This window comes from Siphateles boraxobius, unplaced genomic scaffold (genome assembly GCF_051911475.1).
Source record: "Siphateles boraxobius isolate OS27281-9 unplaced genomic scaffold, OSU_SipBor_1 8, whole genome shotgun sequence".
NCBI classification, from domain to species: domain Eukaryota; kingdom Metazoa; phylum Chordata; class Actinopteri; order Cypriniformes; family Leuciscidae; genus Siphateles; species Siphateles boraxobius.
In genome coordinates this window covers 41,042,816-41,069,540 of record NW_027509208.1, presented here as the reverse complement: position 1 = coordinate 41,069,540, position 26,725 = coordinate 41,042,816, and the positions used below count along the sequence as shown (strand labels likewise).

General features: G+C 39.4%; 1 protein-coding gene and 1 long non-coding RNA gene across 2 annotated transcripts; both read left to right on the top strand.

Moving 5' to 3' along the window:
* The first annotated feature begins 1,111 nt into the window (after nt 1–1,111).
* Nucleotides 1,112–5,783, top strand: LOC143729395 (uncharacterized). Its single transcript, XR_013199993.1, has 3 exons — nt 1,112–1,395; nt 3,559–3,610; nt 5,353–5,783. It is a non-coding gene; the product is annotated as an uncharacterized LOC143729395 (long non-coding RNA).
* Nucleotides 5,784–24,152: 18,369 nt separating this feature from the next.
* On the top strand, nt 24,153–26,039 carry LOC143729784 (alpha-1,6-mannosyl-glycoprotein 2-beta-N-acetylglucosaminyltransferase). Its single transcript, XM_077221186.1, has 2 exons — nt 24,153–24,228; nt 24,360–26,039. The coding sequence occupies exon 2, from the start codon at nt 24,469–24,471 to the stop codon at nt 25,711–25,713; it is 1,245 nt and encodes a 414-aa protein (XP_077077301.1). The 5' UTR covers nt 24,153–24,228; nt 24,360–24,468; the 3' UTR covers nt 25,714–26,039.
* The last annotated feature ends 686 nt before the right edge of the window (nt 26,040–26,725 follow it).

Here is a 26,725-nt window from a genome sequence, read left to right as displayed (position 1 = left end):
TTAATATTAATTTCAACATTTACTAATACGTTATTAAAATCAAAGGTTGTAATTGTTAACATTAAAATACACTGTAAACTAACATGAACATAGAATGAACAGCTGTATTTTTATTAACTAACATTAACAAAGATGAATAAACACCATAGTTTTAGTTAATATATTAACTAATGTTAACTAATTAACCTTATTGTAGATAGATAGATAGATAGATAGATAGATAGATAGATAGATAGATAGATAGATAGATAGATAGATAGATAGATAGATTAACCATTAGAACTAAACATGCAATATAGTGAGGTGATGTTTAATTACATATCTTTGCACATATGATATCCATGTTAATCAACCCTATACAGGCAATATAAGGCACAGTATGCAAAAAAAACCACGCTAGTCTGAACATGAAAACGCCACCTTTATTGTGACGACTGACAGCTGACATGACTTGTACAAAAAATAAATAATGGTAATAATAATGATTGTTTAATTTTAAAGCACAATTTGATTTACTTGTATGTTTTGTCAAATCAACTTAGCTGTGGTGCAGATAACATAATATAACGTAACATAATATGATCTCCTTCATTATATGAACTCATTTTTTTATTTCAATGAACTCAACAGTTTAAGGCAACCAGGTAACTTACTTTTTAAAGTTAAACCAACAATATTGTTTTTACAGTATAGATTTAGACTATATAGTAAGCACAGTGACTGAGTACTGGCGACACCAAAGGGTGGAAGCAGACACTTCATTTATCAGTGCTATTGAAGTGAATTTTTTCCATGACTTCAGTGAAACTGGGTGGATAGCGGTGCTTTAACAAAAGGAGTTTATTTATATTTTGATTCTACTGGAGGCTGTAGGTGTGCATGATGACTGATAAAAGCCTTTTCTTTGGTGTTGGTCACAGAAAAAACACAGCCCACCAGACCCACCCTGATCTACACTTTCTCCTCATTTCCTTTGACAATCTGTTACACCTTAAACAATGATGATGTTTTAAATTGCCCCTCCAAAACAATCCATGAAAGGAAGTCATAGCAAGAAGACTGGGATTGTTTTATTAGTGACAAATAATGAAAACGGAGCAGAAATCAGAGAGTGGGCGAAATGAAGTCGACTTTTGTAAAGATCGATGCCCTGATTAAATACCACGCAAATCCATGTGATCTTAAAAACTGGACATTCTTAAATACTAATAAGTCAGCATATAAAAATGTTCAGGTGTGTGATTGTTGATTTTTTAAAAACTACTAACCTTTTGATTTTTTAATTCAGGGATGTTCTGTCCTGTTCTTATTTTGGTGACCTTTTCATGACAGGAAATTGGAGGGAAATGTCAGAGAGAGTCATTCAGTCCGTATCCACTTTTCCATTTTTAATCGGTGAGTTATGCACGGTCAAACAACACTCATATCATAAAAATGTATTGTCTAATTTGGAAATCGTTCCTAAACGTGTATTGGTAAGTAATATTAATTCTCAACTAGGGTGCAGTCAAATCCTTCCTGCTCAGGTATTGTCATAGTTGCTTTCTTTCCAGTCATATCCTCAGGAAGAAAGGAAGGATGTCGTTATTCTTCTTTTTAACGGAGTAGTGAAATCTTTTGCACCTAGAAAGACGCAAAGAGCTCCTTCAGATCTGGATCCCGATTCAATAATAAGACAATCATTTGACAATGTTATCTTTTGTTCCACGAGGCACCACAGATAAATCTGACGCGTGACTTTAATCAAGACAAGACACAAACTGTGAAATCATTCGATTTCAATTTATCATTAATAAACATAATTGTTTGAAGACACTTTGTTCATGCATTGGAAGTTTTAAACTCAATGTAAAAGTGTTTAAACCTCGCAAAAGGGGCCTTCATGAATATTTAGTTACAAAAATTCACATTTTATGTTTCCATTGTGCTTTCACAAAAGCTGTCAAAAAGTCATGGGTCATATTTTAACCTAAAACCTAAAGAATAATGAATTTATGCTGGTGCAGTTTAAATTTTCTTGAAGCAATCCATAGTAAAAAATATTATTGTAAAGACAATCTAATATAGTCATTGAATAATTGCATTTTTAAAAACAATAGGAAGAAGTAAAATTTGGAAGAAATGTGCTTAATTGTCATTAAAACAAATTAACATTGTAAATACTTAAAAATAAAGGTTTGATGTTGGTTCGATAAAGAACTTGCATAGAATCTTTCATTGCCACAAAAGGTTCTTTATAGTGGAAAAAGGTTCTTCAGATTTTTTAAAATGTCCTTTACACTTAGAAAAATGGTTCTTTTAAGAACTGCTCACTGAAAGCTGCTTTGGGAAACTGTTCTTCTATTGGGACTTTCCCAGAGGAACATGCTTTCTAAGCTATACCCGCTTGTTTGACATGTTCACACCACAGGAACTAAGGATCATTTTAGTTATAGGGACGGCTTTTGGGGGACTGAGTTCAGAGTAGGGTCTAACCCAGCACAACAGTGATGTAAATGTACATTGATTGGCCGAATGCATCCCATACAAAACACCTGCATCCGCCATTTTAAAAATGCCATGTAAACACACAGTTTACATATACAGTACTTACTCCACGAATTAACCCCACAACACACTGAGTGCACCGGATGATAGCAAACTGGCAGCTCCAGTATAATGAAAAGATTTACATTGAACATGTATAAACCTTAATTAAACAATTTAGTAATCAGTTAAAGAGGAATTTATAATTTATGAAGATAGCTGCAAGATGCATAGCTGCAAAAGTCTCTTTTTGGATCTATATTTTTAACTCCTTCCCCGCCATTGATGGAATTTTCCGGCTTTCCGTGTTTTCACTGCTATTACGCATTTTCTGAAAGAGAGAATCTCCAGATCAAAACAGGCAAAAAAGGAGCAGAAACCAGCGATAAAAGCATTTCTTATGCACATTGAAGTCTTTGGTGGGAGGAAAAATGCTTTTTATTCAAAATGTTGCTTTTTGATGAAACTTACCCACATTTAAGTGTTGATAGAAAAATGCATGAAGCTAGAATAAAATAGGGTTTACAAGCAGATGATCTGTTCTTTCTTTTGATATATTGAATGTTCAGATATTCATACAAAAAAATATTCTGGGGGCCATCAAAGTTTTGTGAAAATGATTTAAAAAAAACGCTGGCTGTGGCTGGCAACTTGTCAGGGAAAGAGTTAATAGTGTAAAAAAAATATATACAAAAAATTTAATTGTTGTATTTTTCTGTCTTTTTGACTCCATGCACTACTGTACAACAACTATCCCTTTAAAAAAAAGCTTTTACTAAATCACGCCGCTTCACCAGTTAACGTAACACGCCGTGCTCTTAGCAATGTGCACTTGAACATATTTTTGTAAAAAGTCATCCACTCAAAAAAAATAAAAATAAAAGTGAACCTCCAAAGCGAGGTGTCAGTCTTGGCTTCTACCGTTGAGACAGCAGATCTCTCCCTGAAAAAGATAAAGCCGTAAAACACATCCTCCCTTTCCTATACTCTTGTTTTAGGATCTGACATGCTTTTTTGCTTTACCGTTCACAGATGACCCAGTGAGCTGCCAACATCACTCTTGACGCAAATGCTTATCCTAAAGGTAGGCAACTCTTAAAATACCGGGTTGCAGTTTCACATGTATCTTTCACAGAGAAGAAAATCTGAAAATGCAGATGAATTAAGATAACGAAGAGAAATGCTGATTATCAATGCACATGTAATCAAAAATTGAAATGCATTTACTTTACACTCATTTTTTGTGTGTGTTATGTGTATTAGGATATCCTAGCATTCCTCTCACATCAACTGTGTTGGAATCACTGTGTCAAGTCTTATTTTTCAGTGAATATACAGTATGGCATGTGGGTTATGAAGAGCTGGATGCTTGAAATGTTACTCTTTATTGAAGTCCTGTTAATGTTTATATTTATAGGTTCCTATTTTTTATTTTTCAAGTTGATGAAGGAAGGCATTCTGTGCCCAAAACTCTGTCTACTGGTACAAGAAATTACTCTGATCCTTGTTATTGTTATAGTTCATATTTTGGGCACAATGTTGAGGTGAGGCGAAAAGCCACATTAATATGTTTAGTTTCAATTTAATGCACAAGTGAGCTGAACACCCTTACTGTAAAAAAGTCTAATTTGGAAATAAAACAAAGATTATTGAAGTATGTTATACAGGAAAATATAATTTTAGTCTATCTACTTAAAAGTTTCACGTTTGATTCAATGTTTCACTTGCCATTTAGATTCATGTAATTCTTTGTGAAATTTACTAGGAATTTCATGGGAATGCAACACCAATTTTTGGGGGGTCACACTTTAAATTAAGGTCCAATTCTCACTTTTAACTATGACTTTTGCCTCAATAAACTCTTAATTACTGCTTATTAACAGTAATTGTTAAGTTTAGGTATTAGGGATTAAGGGATGCAGAATATGGCATTAATATGTACTAATAAACAGTCAATATCCTAGTAATATGCATGCTAATAAGCAATTAGTTAATAGTGAGAATTGAACCCTAAACTAATGCGTGACCTTTTATTTTGTTAGTGCTGGAAAACGACTTGAATGGTTTAGTGAGGTGAAAATGCAGATGAATATGTTGAAGCAGGATTCAGTGCATGTGTGCTGGACAGACTGTTTGGCTCCAGGCTGGAACTTTTTTCTCCATGGCTTTTTGTTATTTAAGGCTATGAGGTAAAACTATGTGGTAAAAACAAGCATCCTACACAGCGAAGACAGTTAGAGCTGCATAATTCACTCTAGATGCATCAATTGTCAAGCGTGTTGTTGCTCACTCTGACGTGTAACACATTCTTCTGTGAATGTTTTATTGCATTAAATGACTTTGATGGATTGGAAGAATTTTAAATGAATCTCAGTGTCACTGACAGGATGAGATAATGCACAATCTGATTCTTGACTATAATTTTACACTGCAGTTTCTCAGACCAGACTTTCGTGATCGTCTCTGGCATTTTTCAAGCGCAGGGTTGGTTTGGTAAATAATACGCATCACTTTTTCTTACACATATCTTGCAGTGATCACTAAATTTAATTCACATGGTGATATAATCCTTCAGAAGGGAGTGAAAAGAAGGGTTGACGGAATCATTTCCCGGAAAGTTTTTTTTCCCTCCATTTCTTCCATACACAGACTTGAATGTTCATGTTCTCCAGAAAACATGACTGGTGTTTCCCCATGCAAAAGTTGCCGGCACAATGCTAATGTGTTTTTGAGTTGCTCTGAAGAGGTTTTAATGCATTTCAGAGCTAGAGTGATAGTGATGGTTGCTCTTTGACTATTAAACATGACTGTATGCTCTCTTCACAGTAAACAGTGAGGCCTCGACTGGGTTAAAGGGAAAACTGGATTATCCCAGGAGTACAGCGATGTTTTTTGGAGGACATCCAGTCTGTGCCTGCTCCACTGGAGCTCTGAAAAACATCCCGGCCCGAACGGCCCACCTTGCATGATTCAATACCAGACGGCAGTCATTTAGCATTTGTGATTTTGATATAAGATGCGTGTGCATGAGTGTTTACATTGGCAGTGTGTCTCAGAGTTGGGGGTTATGCACATAATCCTTAAAGGAGTCGTTTCTGTTACTGAAACAAAGCTTATATGACTTCAGAACACTTGACACATAGAGGAATATAAGTCTATAAATAAGCACTACTGTACTGTGATGGTAATTTCATTGTGTTTTACAGATGTGATCACCTTACGAAGAAGAACAGTTTCTTCAGAAATGGTCTTTTTGTGTTCAGCATGAGGGTGAGTAAATGCCTGAAATGTTCATTTAATTCCTGAAACATCCTGTGTCTTTTGGGAAGAGCTCCCCAACTGTGATCATATCATATATAAGGACATCAGAACTATCTCAGTTGATGAAGCCGAGCTATATTTATCTGGGATAAAGAGGAAACCAGGAAGACTGGTTCACTCCAGATTTTCCTATGTGTTTTTATAATGTTGCTTTTTAATTTATGAGTGAAATAAGGTCTGTGCTAAACATAACTTTAGGAAATTTGAAGATTTTGTTCTACAACCTAAACTGCACACACTTAAACCCCAATCTTATCCAGTTACTTATTTGAAACGACGATTTAAAAAAATAAACATAACAGCTTCAAAATTCACATTTTAGATATGTGTGTGTGTTATGCTGTGGAACAAAACGTCCCAGTATCGTCAAGTTATGTTTACTACAGACCTTATTTTACAGCATGACATCAAAAGATCAGGAAGTAATACGGCTTTAATATGCATGACTCAGAACATGTTTTACTATTGAATTTACCAAATTTTACAGGATTCAAGTACGAGAGAGAAGCAACCAAAGCATTCCAGACTCTAAATTTATTTAATTTAAAAGAGTTCCTCCTCAGTTATACATAATAATTAAGATTTGAATAATTAAGTCTTTTTTGCTCACCAGGGCTGCATTTATTTGATCATTTGATCAAAAAGTGCAGTAAAAACAAAAATATTGTGAAATATTTATTATAATTGTAAAGAAACTTTTTCTATGTGTATATATAGTAAACTATAATTTATTTCTGTGTTCAAAGCTGAATTTTCAGCATCATTACTCCAGTCATCAGTGTCACATGATCCTTCAGAAATCCTTCGAATATGAGTCATTCAGTCGAAATAACTGCATTCGGGTTTGGAACAACATGAGGCTGAGAAAATAAAGACTCTGCATGTGAGATTTTTGAGGATATAAACATAAAGCTCATTTTATTAGTCATTATTAAAGTGGAAATGGGTCAGAAAACCAGACAGTGAACTAATTGCTACCGTCAAGCAATTTCCCTTTCCAACATGTTTCGCAAACATACTGCGGTGAAAGTCTCGTTTTACTATGATGCAGCTGTGATTTTTTTTTAACGAGTGTGTGTGTGTGTGTGTGTGTGTGCGTGAGTAACTGTCTGTCCTGTTTCTGTCCTCGTGTGATGTCATCGCTGACGTGTTTCTGTGACTAAAACACACAGAGCGAATCATTATCAAACATGTGGATCTTTAATAGTTTCAATAGTCTGTGCGTAGATTATAACTCATAACTGTTGTCTGCCTATAAAAGTCCCACCTTTTTTTACAGAATAAGGGTGTTTATGTAAACATTTGTCTAAAAATAATTGTTCTGTACAACACTGTGTCACATAAAGTGTTATTTTAGTATTATTTATTTACTATCTATACTTTTTTTTGCAGTTTTCATTTTAAATTTAGTTCAAGTTTTAGTACTTTTGTTTTGGAATTAGGTTTGTAAAAATTCCATCATAATCTATTATTACCCGTCATTTTAATTTTCATATTTTAATGATAATAAGACATTTAATAACAACACTGGTCTCAGATCATATTAAACCAAAAACATTCCTTTAAATTACAATATTCTTACTTTCTCTATCATGCGCACACATTTCATCATAAATAGATGGCATGAAGTTTTTTATAAATTTGAAAATCCATATTTCTTTTGGATTTGGATCAGTGAAAGAGTGCAAGAAATTTGTCTAAAATAATTATGTATTTTCAGCTTCAGAATCATGAATGTTTTTATTCTGGTGTCTCTATTGTCCTGTGCATTGAGTTTCCAGCACCAAGTCATTTACACCCACAAATTTAGCATTTTAATCATTTAATCACTAAGCATTTTTGATAACCTTTTACCAAATGTCTTGGAGTATCGCAGTAGTATCGTATCGTGACATGAGGATATTGTTACACTCCTACTTCTTCATGATCCAGTCACATTGATGCATTTGGCACACACTTTCATGCACATGAACTTGCATTGCACTGCACATTTATCTGTATATGTGTGTTTGACTTTACCAGTTTAGCTACAGGAACACGTAACACAAGCCCAACACAATGCTTTTCCCTACAGACGCATTGCTTTGCTGCTTGTGTACAATAGCACTATACATTATAATACAAGCAGGGTTTTCCTGTTTCTTGTTTGCCACTCGAGTTGCCATGAGGCGCTAAAGCCGAAGCATATTTTTAGTCACCTGTTCCCGAAAACACCTCTGGATGACCTTTCATGCACGCCCATAACTTTTAAAGCACTTGAAAAGTGACAATAGTTCTCCTTGATTCTTAAGTTGTAGTGCTTGATTTAGGAAATGACTCCTTCCTTAAGGAATTTCTCTTTTTCTAATCTATTAATGAGTTCAGCACTAGTTTTGCTGGTTATAAATAATTGCACATCATCTGCAAACTCCATTTGTCCAAGCTATTGTTTTTAATGATGTGTCCTCTGAGAAAAGGCATTGAAAATCATGTTGGATCATAGATCATTTCTCAAAAGTGCTGTAAAGTTCACGAACACATTCATGGAAGCTGAGCTAAACACAACGTTAACACAAAAAACACTGATGTTCTTCTGGGATTTGTTTGTATTCGCATTTACCAAGGGATTTTACACTTCTCAGTGATTTATATTTTCTTTTTAGTAGAACATCATGTTTATTTCTTCAACTTCAAGATCGTTGAATATTGAAAGTCTAGTATTTTGAACGAAATGTCACTTGCCACCCATTTTATTTTTGTAATGTGACATTTCTAAGTGAAATAAAAATATTCAATGAAAAGATAGTTTTATCCATCAGGTATAAATTTGATGGAAAAGTGTTTCTGCAAGACATATCAAAGCATTTTATTTGTAAGTTTTGTGTATTTCACTTCATCTGCAAACAAATCTGGAAAGTGGAAAGCAATAAAATAAATCCTGAACATGAAAAACAGATGGACATTTTGTTTACTCGATATAATGTTTTAATCTGAAATAAAGGTTGAACAGTTACGAAACTAATTCATCCAATAAAATGAAAGCACTTTAAAATTGCTCTTTACAAAATGAAAAAGTAGCTTATAAAACTTAAGCACTTTCCAGCAATTTGGAGATCCAAAACGCTGTAAAGACTTTAACATTTACTAATGAAAGACACTTTTCACCATCTGATCAATTCCTGATGAGTGAAACCCTACACTACACTTTTTTTTTTCTTACATTTACTTAATATTGTGTGTAGGTTGTGTGTGGATACATGAAGTTTGAAGTAGTTTGGGTTCTTCACTTTCACCTCTGGTTGCTTAGTTGGGGACACTTAATATTTAGCAATATTATTGATTTGTCTGACACTATTGGATGAGAGCTAAGTTGATGATGACATCAGAGCTGCTTTATAGATTAATTGAACTCATTTCAAATTTGATGATCTTTAAACAGTTGTTGAACAGAACTCAATAACCCTGACAATAACAATGACACTTTTTCTTTTAAGAGCTGCTTTACAGAAGAATTGAACTCTTGTTTGCATCATTGAATTATTATTTTCCTGTTTATCTCTGTAAAGCTGCTTTGAAACAATCTGCATTGTATAAAGCACTATAGAAATAAAGGTGACTTGTAATAATGATAAATAAAGACTTTTCTCAACTCTACTAAAAGTAAATCCACTTCACCAGCTAATTACTTCAGCAGCGATACCATAGAAATATACAAAAACTGAAGTTCAAAATCAAAACTCAAAATTGCCACTTGTTTCTCCGGCGCATGAGGTCTATAGATTATAGGGCCACAAATCTGCTATGTTTAAATTAGTTCGAACATCTTGATTTTTGACTGGCCAACATTTTTTTGTTAATGCTACATATTAAGTTTTTCTAACTCAATTTAGTTTGTTCGCTTAACATAATTTCATTTAGTTTCAACTCAATCTGTGTTAACCCAAAATCCCAAACCTTTGTTTTTAGAGTGCGTCATATAAATAAAAAAAAGGTTACATTTTTATTTGTTTAGAACAAATTAAATATGTTTTCATAGTTTAAACATCCAATAGTCGAAACCTCCGCATCAGGAATGTAATATTTCAATCAGATCTTTTTTAAGGGCAGATTCTGTCAATATATTCTCAAAATGCATTTCTAAACGTCACGTGGATCCGGACTTCATGGGTTTTGTGCCATGTCAAAGAGCAACACACAGGGGAGGAACATCTCATATGCCGTGCCATCTCTGTTTCAGGACAAAAAGCTGGCATTTCCTCAGTGATACTAGCGGTTTCCTCAATCAATCTCCCGGCTGACACACACAACGTCCTTTTCAGAGTTTGAAGGTTTACTTTGAATTGCATTAATGGTGTGTCATTTATGAAATAAAACACTAGCTTAAAGGAAAAGTTCGGTATTTTACACTTAAAGCCCTGTTTTAAGATCGTTTCTGATGAAATTGGACGGTTAAGATTGAAATTTGGACACATGCTGCTGTCCCGAGAATTTTCAAAAGATGCTTTCCAACAGGTTTTATCGTAGTTTTTGTCCAACTCCATTGACTTGTATTGGATGTTCTGTGAGATACGGTATTACTCCGCCGCCGGAGACGGAAATGGGGTTGTTTGTATTCTTTCTGTAGTTATGCAGTCGCGGTATCGTAGGCTACGCTATCCAAACATTGGCAAAGGTGCATTATCGCCACCAACTGGGCTGGAGTGTCTATTATTCAAGCTCTCAACGGAAGAATGTCCGGTTGTGATGCGTTTGGAAAAATAGGTCCACAGTTTTACAACGAATGGTAAATGGGGGGGGGGGGGGGGGGGTGCTAACACAGAAACCTAAAATTCTCGGGACAGCAGCATGTGTCAAAATTTCAATCTTAACCGTTCTATTTCATCAGAAACTATCTTAAAACAGGGCTTTAAATGTAAAATACCGAACTTGTCCTTTAATTCAATATGAAAATTAAACTTAGTAAACCAGCTAGAAACATTGATTTGCTTGTTTGAGCATCTAGACCAGTAACATTGGCTGCATCCGAAATTACATACTTCCCTATAGTAGGCGAAAAACAATATGTGTCAAAGGAAGTATTCACAGTACTCATAAAAGAGTAGGCGAAAAGTCCCCGGATGATTTACTACTTCCAGTGAGATTCTGAAGTGCGCATTCAGTGGATACTTATATCCCAGAAGAGGATTTGTGAATGCAGTGAAGCGACGCAACTAACTCTGGTAGGTCACATGACAGTGACATCATGGTGATGTAGTACGTTCTGATTACATTCTACATACTTCACACACTCATGCTAAATAGATCATACTTTTTTAATGGTTGCAAAGTAATTACTTATTCAAAATGACCTCCTACTAAATAATTTACAGCTTTCCTGTAAGCGCTCCTCTCTCACGGAGGAGCATGACCTGGTGCTTGCAACGCCAAGGTCATGGGTTCGATTCCCAGGGAAAGCAAGAACTGATAACAATGTTAATGTGTACCTTGAAATGCAATGTAAGTCTGCCAAATGCATAAATGTAAATAATGATACAAACTAAGTTCTGTAATAAAAATCTAGATGGCGCAGGCTGATTGGTCCTTAACTCAAACTCAATCACATAATTCTCTGTAGCAGTTTGCAGTGCACTTTCAGAAACGAAGATCTGCTACGGGTAATTCACGTACGCAAATTGTTCAGCAGCAGCAGCATGTCTTACTCGCTCACAGCAGTGTGTGTATGTTGGCAGTAGCAAGTCCTGTATTTATTCCGATTTTTCGTGTTTATTCAAATTCTGTGAGAATAGAGGAATCCACTCACCACAACTTTTAAAATCCTTGGAATCACTTTCAGAACGATATTTAGAAATGATCATTCTGATGAACGATAAAAACGTTAAAGAGTGCATGCATTTAAAGCGGCAGACGACAAAACCACCGAACGCACTTCTAATAAACAGAACGTTACCATGCATTGGTGTTGAGGATAAAATTGTTAGAAAAGGCTATTGCAACTTCTGCCTCATGCCAACTTTAAGTATGACCGATGAGGGGCCTGTATATTGCGGCACTGGACCAGAAATGACACAATGACATTTGACACAATGTAATTTCTGATGACAGTTACTCATGATATATTCACTGATCTGTGCGCATTTGTGTAAGTGGAGCATCTGCTCTGATGCAAGAGGGATTTGCCAAAGAATATGAACAGTTTAATGAGGAAACCATGTGTTAGTCTTTCTCTGGTGGTTTGTCCAGGATTTTTGTGGATTTGTTGTTCTTTTCCTGTAGCTCATCTGGTGATAGCAATGCCAAATCATGGGTTTGAATCCCAGGGAGCACAAACTGATTCAATTTATACCTTGACTGACGTCGCTTTGAATAATAAAATGTTGGATGTATAATTGTAAATGAGGAAGAATAAGCAAAAATGTTATTCGACAGAGACATTAGGAAGTTGAGATAATCTCTGCCGGATCATTGCACATCTCAAAATACAAATGTTTAAGATTTTTTTTAATGTTTTTGAAATAAATATATGCTCACCATTTATGCTGGATTTATTTGATCAAAAGTGCAGTAATATTGTGAAATACTATTACTATTTAAAATAACTGTTTAATATATAGTAAACTCTAATTTATTCCTGTGACCAAAGCTGTATTTTCAGCATCATTACTCCAGTCTTCAGTGTCACATGATCTTTCAGAAATCAGTATAATATGCTGATTTACTGCTTAAGAAACATTTCTGATTATTATCAATGTTGAAACAGTCATTTTTTTGTGTGGAAAATGTGATACATTTTATTTTCAGTTTTCTTTGATGAATAGAAAGTTGGAAAGAACAGCATTTATTTGAAATACAATCTTTTGTAACATTATAAATGTCTTTGCTCTCTCTTTTGATCAATTTAATTGGTCCTTGCTGAATAAAAGCATTCATTTCTTTCTTTTTTTAAAACAGTTGTGTATTTGATACAGATGTTTACTGAACGATAAGAAGGATTCTGGCAGCAGCTCCATGTAAATCTTACGGAAAAGAGCAAAGTTAGAGGATTATCTGGCGATAGCTGAAATGATTGGAATGTGCGATGTGATTCACGGCTCAGTTCTTCCTCTACAGATACGCTGGTTTTGCTTGGCCAAATAATCAGGTTCCAAGCAAAAAAGAAAATAATTTCAATCAAGCAGTGTGGGACTATAATCTTTTTACATTAATAAAGAATTGAACTGCAGTGTCAGTATTATTTCAACAATTTTTGTCGATTTATTACACAAACTTGATCCAGCTGACAGACCGCACACTGACACATGCTACTTGGTATGAAGTGCCTGCCAGAGTAATATCCGCCCATCGTTTCCAATCAGTCAAAGACCACCGGACCCTCCCACCCGACCCAGAGTTCAGATACCAGTGCTTTTCTCTCAAGCCGGGTTCAATCACATGATGTTCTCGCTTTGAGTGTTCAGACGTAAACAGAATGTGTTTCCATGGCTGAGAAGAGTCAAGGAGATGCCAGACAGACTGTTATTCTTCTCCGACAACAGATGCATTTGCATTTAACCCGAAACAAAAAGACTAGTCTGTTTAATGCATGTGCAACTCTTTAGAGCAGATCAGGTTAGTTGTCATACAGGGAAGTTGTGATTTATCTCAGTCTAGTTTAGTTGCACAAATGCTTGTTTTCTTTCACAGATGTGGTTGGTTTCAAACACTGAGAGAAAAAAAAAATTTGAACACAAAATAACCTGGTGACACTGTACAATAAGAATCTATGATCCATCAATTAACGTGAGTTAACTACATTAGTTAAGTAAGATTAATAAATGCTGAAGAGCTCTTGATCAATGTTTGCTTACATTAATTTCAACATGTAGGCTACTTATTCATTAATAAGTGACCATGGCACTCTTTACGATTAAAAAGCCTTCATTATTTCATGGCTACACACAGCCATGAATGATGTGTAGCCATGAAAAAATAAAGGCTATTTAATCGAAAAAAGTGCCATGGTCAACCCAGAACTTTATTGATGGACTATGATATACCCGAGACCGTAGAGCACCTTTATTTTAATACTCATCTGAGGATGCATTCTCCGTTATTGGACTTTGTTTGATGTACTAATGCATTTTTAAAAAGCTGTATCTGCATGTTAACTGTCACGTATGGCTTTATAAGTAAGCACACAAAGAGGAATAGCTCAATAAAAATAAAAAGTCTTTAATCCAGTAATCCACAGGGTAACACTTTACAATAAGGTTAATTAGTTAACGATAGTTAACTACCTAAGTAAACATAAATTAAGAAATGAACAATACTTCTATGGAATTTATTAATCTTAGTTTATATTAATTTCAACATTTACTAATACATTATTAAAATCAAAGGTTGTATTTGTTAACATTAACAAACAATGACCAGCTGTATTTTTATTAACTAACATTAATAAAGATGAATAAATATGGTAACAAATGTATTGCTCAGTGTTAGTTCATGTTAGTTAATACATTAACTAATGTTAACTAATGAACCTTATTGTAAAGTGTAACAATCTACAGAGTACATAGAATAATCACGGGTGAAAATATAACACCCCCCCCCCCGAGGGGCCGAGGCAAACTTGCAGGCTTGCGGGGCCGAGAAGGAGACCGGGTAGATTTTGAGGGAGCGTGGATTAAGACAGTGCTGGAGGAAATGGGGTGCAAGAGGGATGGAGAGATGAGGCGCAGCCAGTAGAGTGGAAGACTGTGGTGTAGTAGGGCTGGAGGGACAAGGGAGCCTGGTGGAGTCCGACGACTGACGAACCCCGGTGGGGCTAAGGAAACGTGGAGCCAAGGAGGGTCGAGGTGGAGTCAAGGGCTCTAAGGATTTACTTGGATCCAGGCGATCTTCTTACCAGGACAGATCTGGTGACTGGAAGCTAGACTGCGCATCAATGCCGCGCAGGAGGATGGATGGATGAGTAGGGGAGCTGGAGGGGTCAGTGAAGGCTGGGCTGACATACTGGAAAACTTTGGTAGAGGTGGTGGAAGAGGAAGACTAGGTAGGAATTCTGGAGACACAGGAAACTCTGGGATGGGCAGGACCAGCGGGGGGTCAGGAAACTCTGGGATGGGCAGGACCAGTGGGGGAACAGGAAACTCTGGGATGGGCAGAACCTGCGGGGGGGAACAGGAAACTCTGGGATGGGCAGGACCGGCGGGGGGTCAGGAAACTCTGGGATGGGCAGGACCAGTGGGGGAACAGGAAACTCTGGGATGGGCAGAACCTGCGGGGGGGAACAGGAAACTCTGGGATGGGCAGAACCAGCGGGGTGTCAGGTAACTCTGGGATGGGCAGGACCTGCGGGGGGGGGGACAGGAAACTCTGGGATGTGCAGAACCTGCGGGGGGGGACAGGAAACTCTGGGATGGGCAGAACCAGGGGGGGGGGGGGGGGACAGGAAACTCTGGGATGGGCAGAACCAGCGGGGTGTCAGGTAACAATGGGATGGGCAGGACCTGCGGGGGGGAACAGGAAACTCTGGGATGGGCAGAACCTGCGGGGGGGGGAACAGGAAACTCTGGGATGTGCAGAACCTGCGGGGGGGGACAGGAAACTCTGGGATGGGCAGAACCAGCGGGGGGGGGGGGGGGGAACAGGAAACTCTGGGATGGGCAGAACCAGCGGGGTGTCAGGTAACTCTGGGATGGGCAGGACCTGCGGGGGGGAACAGGAAACTCTGGGATGGGCAGAACCTGCGGGGGGGAACAGGAAACTCTGGGATGGGTAGGACCAGTGGGGGAACAGGAAACTCTGGGATGGGCAGGACCAGCGGGGGGGAACAGGAAACTCTGGGATGGGCAGGACCAGGGGGGGGGGGGTGGACAGGAAACTCTGGGATGGGCAGGACCAGTGGGGGAACCGGAAACTCTGGGATGGGCAGGACCAGCGGGGGGGAACAGGAAACTCTGGGATGGGCAGGACCAGTGGGGGAACAGGAAACTCTGGGATGGGCAGGACCAGTGGGGGAACCGGAAACTCTGGGATGGGCAGGACCAGCGGGGGGGAACAGGAAACTCTGGGATGGGCAGAACCTGCGTGGGGGAACAGGAAACTCTGGGATGGGCAGGACCTGCGGGGCGGGGAACTGTGAACTCTGGGAGGGGCAGGACCAGTGGGGGAACAGGAAACTCTGGGATGGGCAGGACCTGTGTTTGGGACGGACGGGGGGGGGGGGGGGTGTTTGGGGGGACAGGGAACTGGGAACTCTGGGATGGGAAGAACCACCGGGGGGGGGGGGCAGGAAACTCTGTGATGGGCAGGACCGGGGGGGGGGGTGGACAGGAAACTCTGGGATGGGCAGGACCAGGGGGGGGGGGGGTGGACAGGAAACTCTGGGATGGGCAAGACCAGTGGGGGAACCGGAAACTCTGGGATGGGCAGGACCAGCGGGGGGGAACAGGAAACTCTGGGATGGGCAGGACCAGTGGGGGAACAGGAAACTCTGGGATGGGCAGGACCAGTGGGGGAACCGGAAACTCTGGGATGGGCAGGACCAGCGGGGGGGAACCGGAAACTCTGGGATGGGCAGGACCAGCGGGGGGGAACAGGAAACTCTGGGATGGGCAGGACCAGTGGGGGAACAGGAAACTCTGGTATGGGCAGGACCAGTGGGGGAACCGGAAACTCTGGGATGGGCAGGACCAGCGGGGGGGAATAGGAAACTCTGGGATGGGCAGGACCTGCGGGGCGGGGAACTGTGAACTCTGGGAGGGGCAGAACCAGTGGGGGAACAGGAAACTCTGGGATGGGCAGGACCTGTGTTTGGGACGGACGGGGGGGGGGGGGGGGGGGTGTTTGGGGGGACAGGGAACTGGGAACTCTGGGATGGGAAGAACCACCGGGGGGGGGGGACAGGAAACTCTGTGATGGGCAGGACCAGCAGGTACAGGGGAAATAGGGAAGCATCCTCTTTAAACTCATCCATACAATAAATGTCCACAGTCCATTATTACCTCGACAGCAGTGCTGTGGGCAGGGCTCCACTCCATACTCTCAAACTCCAAGAGCAGCCCGACGGGAACGGCTTATGTAGCCGGCACACACACACTGGGTCAGACTCTCTGGAAGGCTCTGGGTTCTGTCTCGCGGGAGGCTCGGGCTCTCCGTCATGTGTAATCTAAACCATTCTGACAACCTCATGGAGTGTGACAACAAGCCCCACTTTAGGGATGCTTTAGGTGTTTAACAAAAGCTTAAATGTTCAATAGTTTTTAAAGCTTTAAACCTTGTGTCTTTACAATAAATTATATATTTTGAAAAATGTGTGACAACTTACCCCAGTCACCACTATGAAGAAATTTATTGATTTCATTGCCCTTTTGTTTTGGTATTAAATGCTGTAATGAAATGATCACTAGTGCATCACTAATGAGTGTAGCGTGATTTCTTAAAATGTGGGGACATCATCCTCCTCATCATCATATTATTATTATTATAATTCTCTTTGTTTTTGTGGTAACCTGGCAGCCATGTGTGATCTCCACCCAAACACTGCATCGCTAACACTGACTCTCTCGGATATTAGTCGTTGCTGTCGTAGTGTGGCTTCATGCGATACGTAATTAACCTATTACATAAGCACAAGGACAACGGTCATCCTCTGACACTCGTGCTTCATCAGTTTATGTCCCAACCCTGGGGAATACACACTGATTTAACCGTGTTTCCTTTTGTTTTCACATCCCACAGTCTTCCTCGCTGATGCACACTGCTGTTTCTGAGCTGTGATTGAGAACAGATGTTTTGGCCTCTCATGCCAAGACACAGAGATTCCTGTGCGGCCAAGAAAACCCTCACAAACACTACTATTGCAAAACCTGACATCCTTTATTACACGTATTTAAATGCAAATGTCCAGAAATGTAATGCCACTTGAGCTGAACATCTAAACTTAGTTCCATATTTGCATCAAAGGCTGTATTGCATTTCTTTCCATTATTGCTTCTGTTTTTGATGATTAGTAGCAGTAAAATGATCTCTCTGAAACCATCAGATTAAAGTCAGTGTTGTCTATAAATCTTCTCGGCTCCTCAAGATAACACATAATTGCAATACAATATTTGAATTACTGATATTTGGCACTTTTTTTTGTGCTGGCGTCTTTTATTCTTTTTCTTTCTTTTTTTTGGAACATGTGAACTTTTTTTCAGGGGGAAAATGTTGGGAAAGTTTGTTCAGATCTTAACTAAAACTAAAACCTCAAAAAAGAAATGTTTTTGTTTCTTGAAATAAAATGTACAAAAACATAAACAGTATCTCAGCTTGTTGTCAAGGCAAGATTTCTTATTTTCATTTTGTTACCTTGATGTACTAAAATAACTGAAATAAAAATAAAATAAATTATTTAACTTAAATCAAAATGAATTCAAAATATGAATGAAAACTATAATAATATCTTAAAACACTAGTTGTAAATTAATTAAAAGCTCAAAAAAAGCAAAATACAAATATCATTGCAAAGGGCAAAACGAATTCCTCATTATGCAATAATCATTTTATTATTTAATTAAAGCTCATAACGAGCAAAATTGGATGTCGATTGCATATTAAATATATCATTGCATTATGTAACACTCAGGAAATATTTGTAAAGTGATGTTTTTAATCAAATCCAGCCACAGGACTGTGAACAATACTCTCCTGTCTGACATGCTATGAAAATGCCCTGGCAAAATTTTGCTTGAATTTCTAGACTTGCACCTCATATAAAATGCTGGCAACAGCAATGGCAACACTTTATTTCGATAGTCGACTTAAGACATTCTACAGTAACTTTGCAACTACATGTCAACTAACTGTAAGGTTAGGGTTAGGATTAGTAGAATACATTGACATGTACTTGCAAAGTTAGTCTATGTTCAGACTGCAGGCAAAAGTGGCCCAAATCAGATTTTTTGAAGGTCTGAGAGAGACTGAAGCCTGACGAACCCAAAGAACTGTAGTGTGCAGGAAACAATAAAATGCACTATTGGTTTTGGAGCCATCTGCACCATTGTTTCACATTGCTGTAAACAGAATGTTAATCGTTATGAAAATATTGAGCTAATATGGACTAGACTGTCCGAAAGAGAAAAACAAAACAGGTGAACAAGGAGATAAGATAAGTCTGAGGAAAACTGATTTTGCACTGAGCTGGTTTGAGAAAAACATGCCGTGTGAGGAATAAAACACTCTTTGGATGTCAGAACCAGAATCAGTCTGATTTCAATCTTTTGAAAGTTTATAGATGTTCAGTGTTGATTTCAACACTCATAATATCAGTGGTCAAATAAATGTCAATGATCTAATAAAATCCACATACTGTGCTTTACTCCACAATGTTTTCATCACTTACCAACACATATAGATGAATAGGCGCTTCATAGGGTTTTCCATCATATGCATTCAGTTTTAATTAGGCCTAATTAATTTTTATCAATCAAGTAGCTTGAAAACAAACTTTATCATTAGAAAAAATTAAATAACCCATTAAACGAAAGTATTCTGCAAACATTCTAGGCATTTCTCCTTATATAGAAACTTTTTGGCGTGAAGTGTTTCTTTAAAATTGAGTCAAGAACCCTAGAATTCTATTTAGAACCAAATTTGACCTTTCTGTGAGTTTTAGCAGCAGATACATAATATTCACAAACATTTTCACATGGCTTTATTTCACAACAAGCTGATGAGTGTGTCAATACTTTACAATTGATTAGTTCTGCATTATGTTTCCTCAGAAAGCATGCAAGCACAAGCTGTTTAATAGTGCAGAAAGTCACAAAAATGTCCTCTTTTGTAGAAGTCTTAAAGGGTTTCGTGTCATTCTGACCCTTTTAAAAGAAGTCACTGGTATAGATCACATCTATGTGAAACTCTTTAAAAAACAAAGTTCCCTTAAAACTCATAAAATCTCGTGGCTGAAAGAAGCTTTTGCTTTGACTGTTGGGAAAAGCCTGTGCCTGTCTCTGACTGCTATCATCATTACATGTGTGTTTACATCACTGCGACCTGAAACCCTCACAACCAAATTAAACTCAGGGCTGTTACACCATAACAGTCTGACCTTTGATTTAAGACCATGAACATCTTGGGATCTCGGTGTTAAGTTCAATCGACGATTGTTTTGAAGAACTCCAGTTCCACCCGATAATTAAGAAACATACTCGGTTACTAACGTAACCTTGGTTCTCTCTAGAGAGGGAACGAGTACTGCGTAATATCTTACACTATGGGGAAAACTTCTTTTCCACGAGATATTGAAGCCAAAAATTATCCTTAATTTTGAATCAATTGGCTGCCCTGCGGCAACAGCAGCAGCCTATTGAGATAGGCCCTGCGTGACGTGATACCTTTTCGTCACGTCCCGCCAGAATAGGCATGGCCTTGGCCTATAAATACGCTCGACAGGCTGGTACAACATGTTTTCATCGCCGAAGCGAACCAGAGCTGTGTATGCACGGCAAGATACGCAGTACTCGTTACCTCTCTAGAGAGAACCGAGGTTATGTTAGTAACCGAGTATGTTCTCTTACGAGAGTATCTCTCGTACTGCGTAAAATCTTACGCTATGGGGAACACAATGCAACACGCCGTGCGTACTGGGATCCGACAAAGTCCCAAGGGCAGTAGCCCGGGGCTCATATAGCGCATAATTACCGTAGACTCACAGAGAGTCGGAGAAGAGAGGCTACAAGCATCATTCCCCATGAAATAGCATCCCATAGGAGCTAGTTATGTCAACAGTGTTTCACGCAGACAGGGTGAACGTGTTCAGCCTGAACTGGGTATAAGTACGGGTTATTCAACACCCATGGAGCTGTTTTATCGATCAGTGAGCGATGCACAAGCAAAACTCAGCATTCTGCGCCGGCGCAGCGGGACAGATAGTACTGAATTCTAGACCAACAGCAGCTTGGCCTGTAAGGCGGGAACCTCTAAGTTATAAAACCTTATAAATGTAGACGGCGAGGCCCAGCCTGCCGCCATACAGATATCCTGCAAGGAAATCCCGCTAGACCGCGCCCACAACGAGGCCACGCCTCTCGTGGAGTGCGCTCTGACACCCAAAGGACACTGCAGGTCCTTAGAAGTGTAAGCCAGCGCTATGGCATCGACTATCCATCTGGATAGGCTCTGTTTTGATGCGTCCATTCCCTTGGAGCGTCCGTCGAACAAAACAAAGAGCGTTGAGGGATTTGGGCACGTATCCGTGCCTTGGTTTGAGTATGACTTTTGAGTCATTAGGCCCAAACTCCATACATGACGTGCTTACTGAGAGCTCTTGTAAGTCCCCTATGCGCTTCACTGAAGCGAGAGCCATAAGAAATACCGTTTTGAAAGACAGATGTTTCATGTCTGACAAATGGATTGGCTCGAATGGAGCACCTTTTATGGCTTGAAAAAACGTAGAAAGGTCCCACACAGGGACTGAGGGGGGTCTGGGAGGATTCAGCCTCCGAGCTCCCCTGAGGAATCGCACGACCAGGTCGTTTTTCCCCAGTGACTGGCCAGACGCCGGTTTTGCAAACGCCGCTATGGCCCACGTATACTTTGAGCGTTGATGGGGTTCTACCCTTATCCAGTAGCTCCTGAAGGAAGGAAAGCACTTCCGTAACCCCGCAGTCTACGGGTGAAAAGCCCTGAGCTTGACACCAGGCAGAGAACACCGACCATTTCGAGGAATATAGCCGTCTAGTAGACGGGGCTCTAGCTTCGTGATCGTGTTTAACACTCCCTCCGGGAGATTAGCAGGTACCCGTTGATGGCCCATGCATGTAGGGACCATAAATCCGGGCAAGGATGCCAAATCGAGCCCTTTGCCTGAGAGAGGAGGTCTCTCCTCACCGGTATAGGCCATGGGGCAGTGCTGGTCAGCCGCATCAGGACTGGGAACCAAGTCTGGTTCGTCCAGAGCGGAGCCACGAGCAGCACTGGGCATCTGTTTTCCCTGATCCGTTACAACACTTGAGGCAGGAGCGAGACGGGGGGGAAAGCATAGAAGGGGCAGCGGGGCCATACGTGGGCCAGCGCCTCCCTGCTCTTGGAGAAAAAGTTCGGACAGTGAGCGTTTTCTTGGGACGCGAACAGTTCGACCTGCGCTCTGCCGAATGTTTCCCACAGCAGTTGGATCGTCTGCGGGTGCAGCGACCATTCTCCTGCTGGGACATTGTTTCTGGACAGTCTGTCTGGTCCCAGATTCAGGTGACCAGGCACATGCGCTGCTCTCAGTGAAAGCAGGTTGTGCAGAGCCCAGACCAGGAGGAGTTCCGTCAGCCTGTAAAGGTTTCGGGACCTGATGCCACCCTGGTGATTTATGTATGCCACCACTGACATGTTGTCCGACCAGACCAAGACATGGTGGCCTTTTATCTGGGGACAAAGCGCCGTAGCGCGTTGTCGACTGCCAGCATCTCTAGACAGTTTATGTGTAGAAGCCTTTCCCGTTCTGACCACTGGCCAAAGAACGGTCTGCCCTCGAGCAGCGCTCCCCATCCCGAGGTGGAGGCGTCCGTTGACACCACCTTCACACTCGAGGGAGTCCCCAGACTGACGCCTAACTGATACCAGTCGGCTATTTTCCACGGTTCCAGAGCCGAAATGCATTCCATGTCGACCTTGAGGCGAAACAGACCAGAGGTCCATGCCCGGGGCGGAACTCGCGCTTTCAGCCATAACTGCAGTGGGCGCATGCGAAGCAGGCCCAGCTGAAGTACTGAAGATGCTGATGCCATCAGGCCCAGCATTTTCTGAAACCTGTTTAGTGGAACTATAAAGCCGCGGCGGAATATCTCGTGGAAAAGAGGTTTACCCCATAGCGTAAGATATTACGCAGTACGAGAGATACACTCGTAAGAGAACCTCAGTTTATTGGTTTAATGGGCGAAACCAGTTCATATAAATTATCATGTTGGTTATAGGCCTGCATATCTTTTACTGGATCATTGCAAATATTAAGTTCCCTTTATCATCCTTATGCATTGAATTTTTTGATTAAACTCTCTGTTACATTTACACTGAACGGTCAAGCAAATGCATGCAACAAACATCAATTATTAGTGATTCCTGAATTAATAGTGGCACCAAACAGAATTGCACAAACAACTCAAACGTTTGTTGAGAAAAACTCTATTTATTTGAAAAATGACTGTTCTTTGCTTGATGTTTAAGACTTTGCCAATAGTGGGAGTCCGTCTGTGAATTTTTAATGGTCTATGAGATTTTAAACATTTCAATTTGTTAGTTGTAGGGAAATTACACATTACATCTGTATGTAAAGTATATTATTCATTAATGCATATTCAACTGTTATTATAATTTATTACCGTAAATGTAATTTTTCAAAACTCAACACCTGATTGGTGCTAAACTGACCTGTTGGCATCTGGCTCGGTGACAGAATGATTGAATCACACCGGTACACGTAGTCATTTATGTCAAGCAAAGTTATTTGGTTACATTAGTTCTGTTTTTCTCTGAAAGATAAATGACGTAAGAAATGGGTTTAACACATAATATGATGCTCTTCTTTTGCCATCTAGAGGTGATCTGAATAACAAAACAGCTGCAAGGCTGGTTCCACAACTTTAACACAAGCCTTTCGTAACTGCTAAAAAAAATCCTGGTTTCTATATGTCAGGACACAAAAGGGGTTTTGTGTTTTTTGTCTTTTTATCTTATTCTCATGTAAAGGTTGAAGAACATCCCATGGATGTTGTATATTTCAAAAACACTTATTGCCTGTAGATGTGTCTAAAGTTATCACTTCGATGGTATATTCAATATAGTGTGTATTGTTTGTTTATTAATCCTAATAAACCTGTATAAAATATAAATATGAAATTGTATACTACACACACACACACACACACACAAAAACACACACACAAACAAACACACACTACAATTCCCATAAACAATAGCCTAATATATAAATGAAAGTTCAATAAAGGTAAAACACTAAAAATAACAAGCCTGCATTTTATTATATTGTTATTTAGGCTCTCTCTCTCTCTATATATATAGAGTATATATATATATATATATATATATATATATATATATATATATATATATATATATATATATAATCAATTGTTTAGGAATACAAACTTAGGAATACAAAAAAGGAATACATTCCTTGTTTAGGAATACAAACTTTAAAATATGCATCATATATGAGTGGATATTATTTATATATTTAAAATAATAATGTAAAGCATATCTTAAGTTTGTCATAAGCAGAGTTGCAGTGTGTTTTATCTCGAGAGAGTGAGGAGGAGCGATCACGTGCTCCTGTTGGCTGTAAGTACACGTCAGCGCTAGAGACCTCCTCATTCTCACATCACTTTCTCTTCCTGTTTGCAACTTTTTTGCACATGACACTTTATCTGGGTGAGTAGCTCGCGCTTTACAAACAACGAGATTTGCGACAAATTATCATTGTCGCGCACTTCGCTTTAAGAATCGCGTGTTTATTTCGCGCGTTCAGATAACAAAACTCATTCATGAACTTCTCTTGACAGGACGATGTTCGTGTTTCACCTGTGAAAATGCCCGGATTATGCCAACAACAGACGTGTAACAGCAGTACATGACCCACAGTTTGTTTTCCATGTTGCTTTGACATTGAAAATGAGATTACGGTTGTTGAAGAAGAACTTTATTGTGTGCCTCGTCGTTTTAATTGTCTTTATAATGTTGTTTTTTTCCATTGTACGGACTAAAGAGGAAACAAACGTGGAGGTGACTGAAAGAGACAGCACTCAGGCTGCTGTAATAATAGGTAAATTTGAGTACGGCAACATCCAGGATATGAGAAAGTCCATCTATGACAGCAACTACAGGCAGTTTATCCACAACGGAGACAAGTTTCCATTGGAGCCGGAGATGGTGGTCGTCGTTCAAGTCCACAATCGTCCGGCGTACCTCAAAATGCTCATAGAATCCCTGGAAAAGGTCATTGGCATACAAAACACACTTCTGATATTCAGCCACGACTATTTCTCAGAGGAAATCTCTGATATGGTCAAGGGAATCACTTTCTGTAGGGTCCTCCAGATGTATTTCCCATACAGCACTCAGCTGTATCCCAACGAATTCCCAGGACAAGATCCTCAAGATTGTCCGAGAGACATTTCAAAGGAGGACGCCATTAAAAAGGGATGTTTGAACGCGGAGCACCCGGATTCGTACGGACACTACAGGGAAGCGTCCATCACTCAAACCAAACACCACTGGTGGTGGAAACTGCATTTTGTGTTCGAAAGAGTGCGGGTTCTTCTGGGATACAACGGATACGTCGTGTTCCTCGAGGAAGACAACTATCTTCTCCCTGATTTCCACACATACTTCAAATCCATGACCGAGCTTAGGAAAACCAGCTGCGGGGACTGCGACGTCCTCGCGTTAGGAAACCACAACGGTTTATCCGGATTTCACGAGTTTTCCAGCAAAACCGAGACGACAGCATGGCTGTCCACCAAGCATAACATAGGAATGGGAATCTCCAGAGAGCTCTACTATAAACTGATGGGATGCAACAACGCGTTCTGCACCTATGATGATTATAACTGGGACTGGACCCTCCAGAACTTGTCTGGTACGTGCATCTCAAAACCCCTCAAGGTCCTGGTGGCTCGTGGAAGCCGGGTTCTTCACACGGGCGACTGCGGCCTGCATCAGAAAGAGGGTTGTCGGCCGGAAATGGCTCAGGAGAGGGTGGATTTGGCACTTAAAGAGGCACATTCGGCACTTTTCCCTCCTGCGCTCACACTGACGGACCACGGGCCGGTGGAGCATCATCCTCACCAGAAGAACGGAGGCTGGGGGGACGTTCGCGATCACACGCTGTGCATCAACTACGCAGCTCGACTCTGAGCTGGACGCTTCACTGTGTGCCATTCAGAATATCAGGGTTACATGTTGCAGGTTAAAGAGTTTGCTTTCACCAAAAATGTGAGCTATCATGGTATGTGTGTGTGTATGCAAAAGGAAAAATCTCTTTAAAAAGAAACAGGTCGACTTTTTACCCCAAAATCAATTGCTTCTGAATGTTTTACTGTTTTTTTTATTTTATTTTTTTAATTCCCATACATACATTTTTTTTTAATAGGATTTACAATTTTCACTCAGAAGTTGCTAGTAAATTTCATAAATAATTACAAAGAAATATTGAATTAAACATGATTTTTTTAATGAAAAAATACTTAAATAGTATCTTATGTTTGTGTAAAACATATTTGGAACATTTTTCCACTCTGCATCAAGTTTAAAAAAATATATATAAATATTAATATATAAATATTTGCGAAAGGAAAAATGTTGATGCATCTCACGAAAAAAAAAAAAAACCAGGTCGACCCCAAAATCAATTGTTTTACATAACACTTTACAATAAGGTGTTTTTTGGTAATTCCCATACTGAACAATTTTTTTGGTACAGGACTTACAATTTTCCCTCAGAAATTGCAGTAACACTTCACAATAAGGGTTCATTAGTTAACATGAACTAAGAATACTTCTACAGCATTTATTAATCTTAGTTAATGTTTTCAACATTAACACATTTCAACATTTACTAATACATTATTCAAATCAAATGTTGTATTTGTTAATATTATTTAATGCATTGTGAACTAACGTGAACAAACAATGAACAGCTATATTTTTATTAACTAGTTAATAAAACTAGTTAATAAAAGTTTTATTTGTTAATTAGTTAAAACATTAACTAATGTTAACAAATGAACCTTATTGTAAAGTTTTACTGAGATTGCTAGTAAATTTCACAAAGAATTACAAAGAAACGCTGAATTAAACATGATATTTTTAAGTAAAAAGATGTATTTACAACTTTTACCCCAGTGCGTCAACTTTTTAATAATTTAAA

Excerpts from the sequence above, each read along its gene's own strand:
- LOC143729784 (XM_077221186.1), top strand. The coding sequence starts at position 24,469 with ATGAGATTACGGTTGTTGAAGAAGAACTTTATTGTGTGCCTCGTCGTT.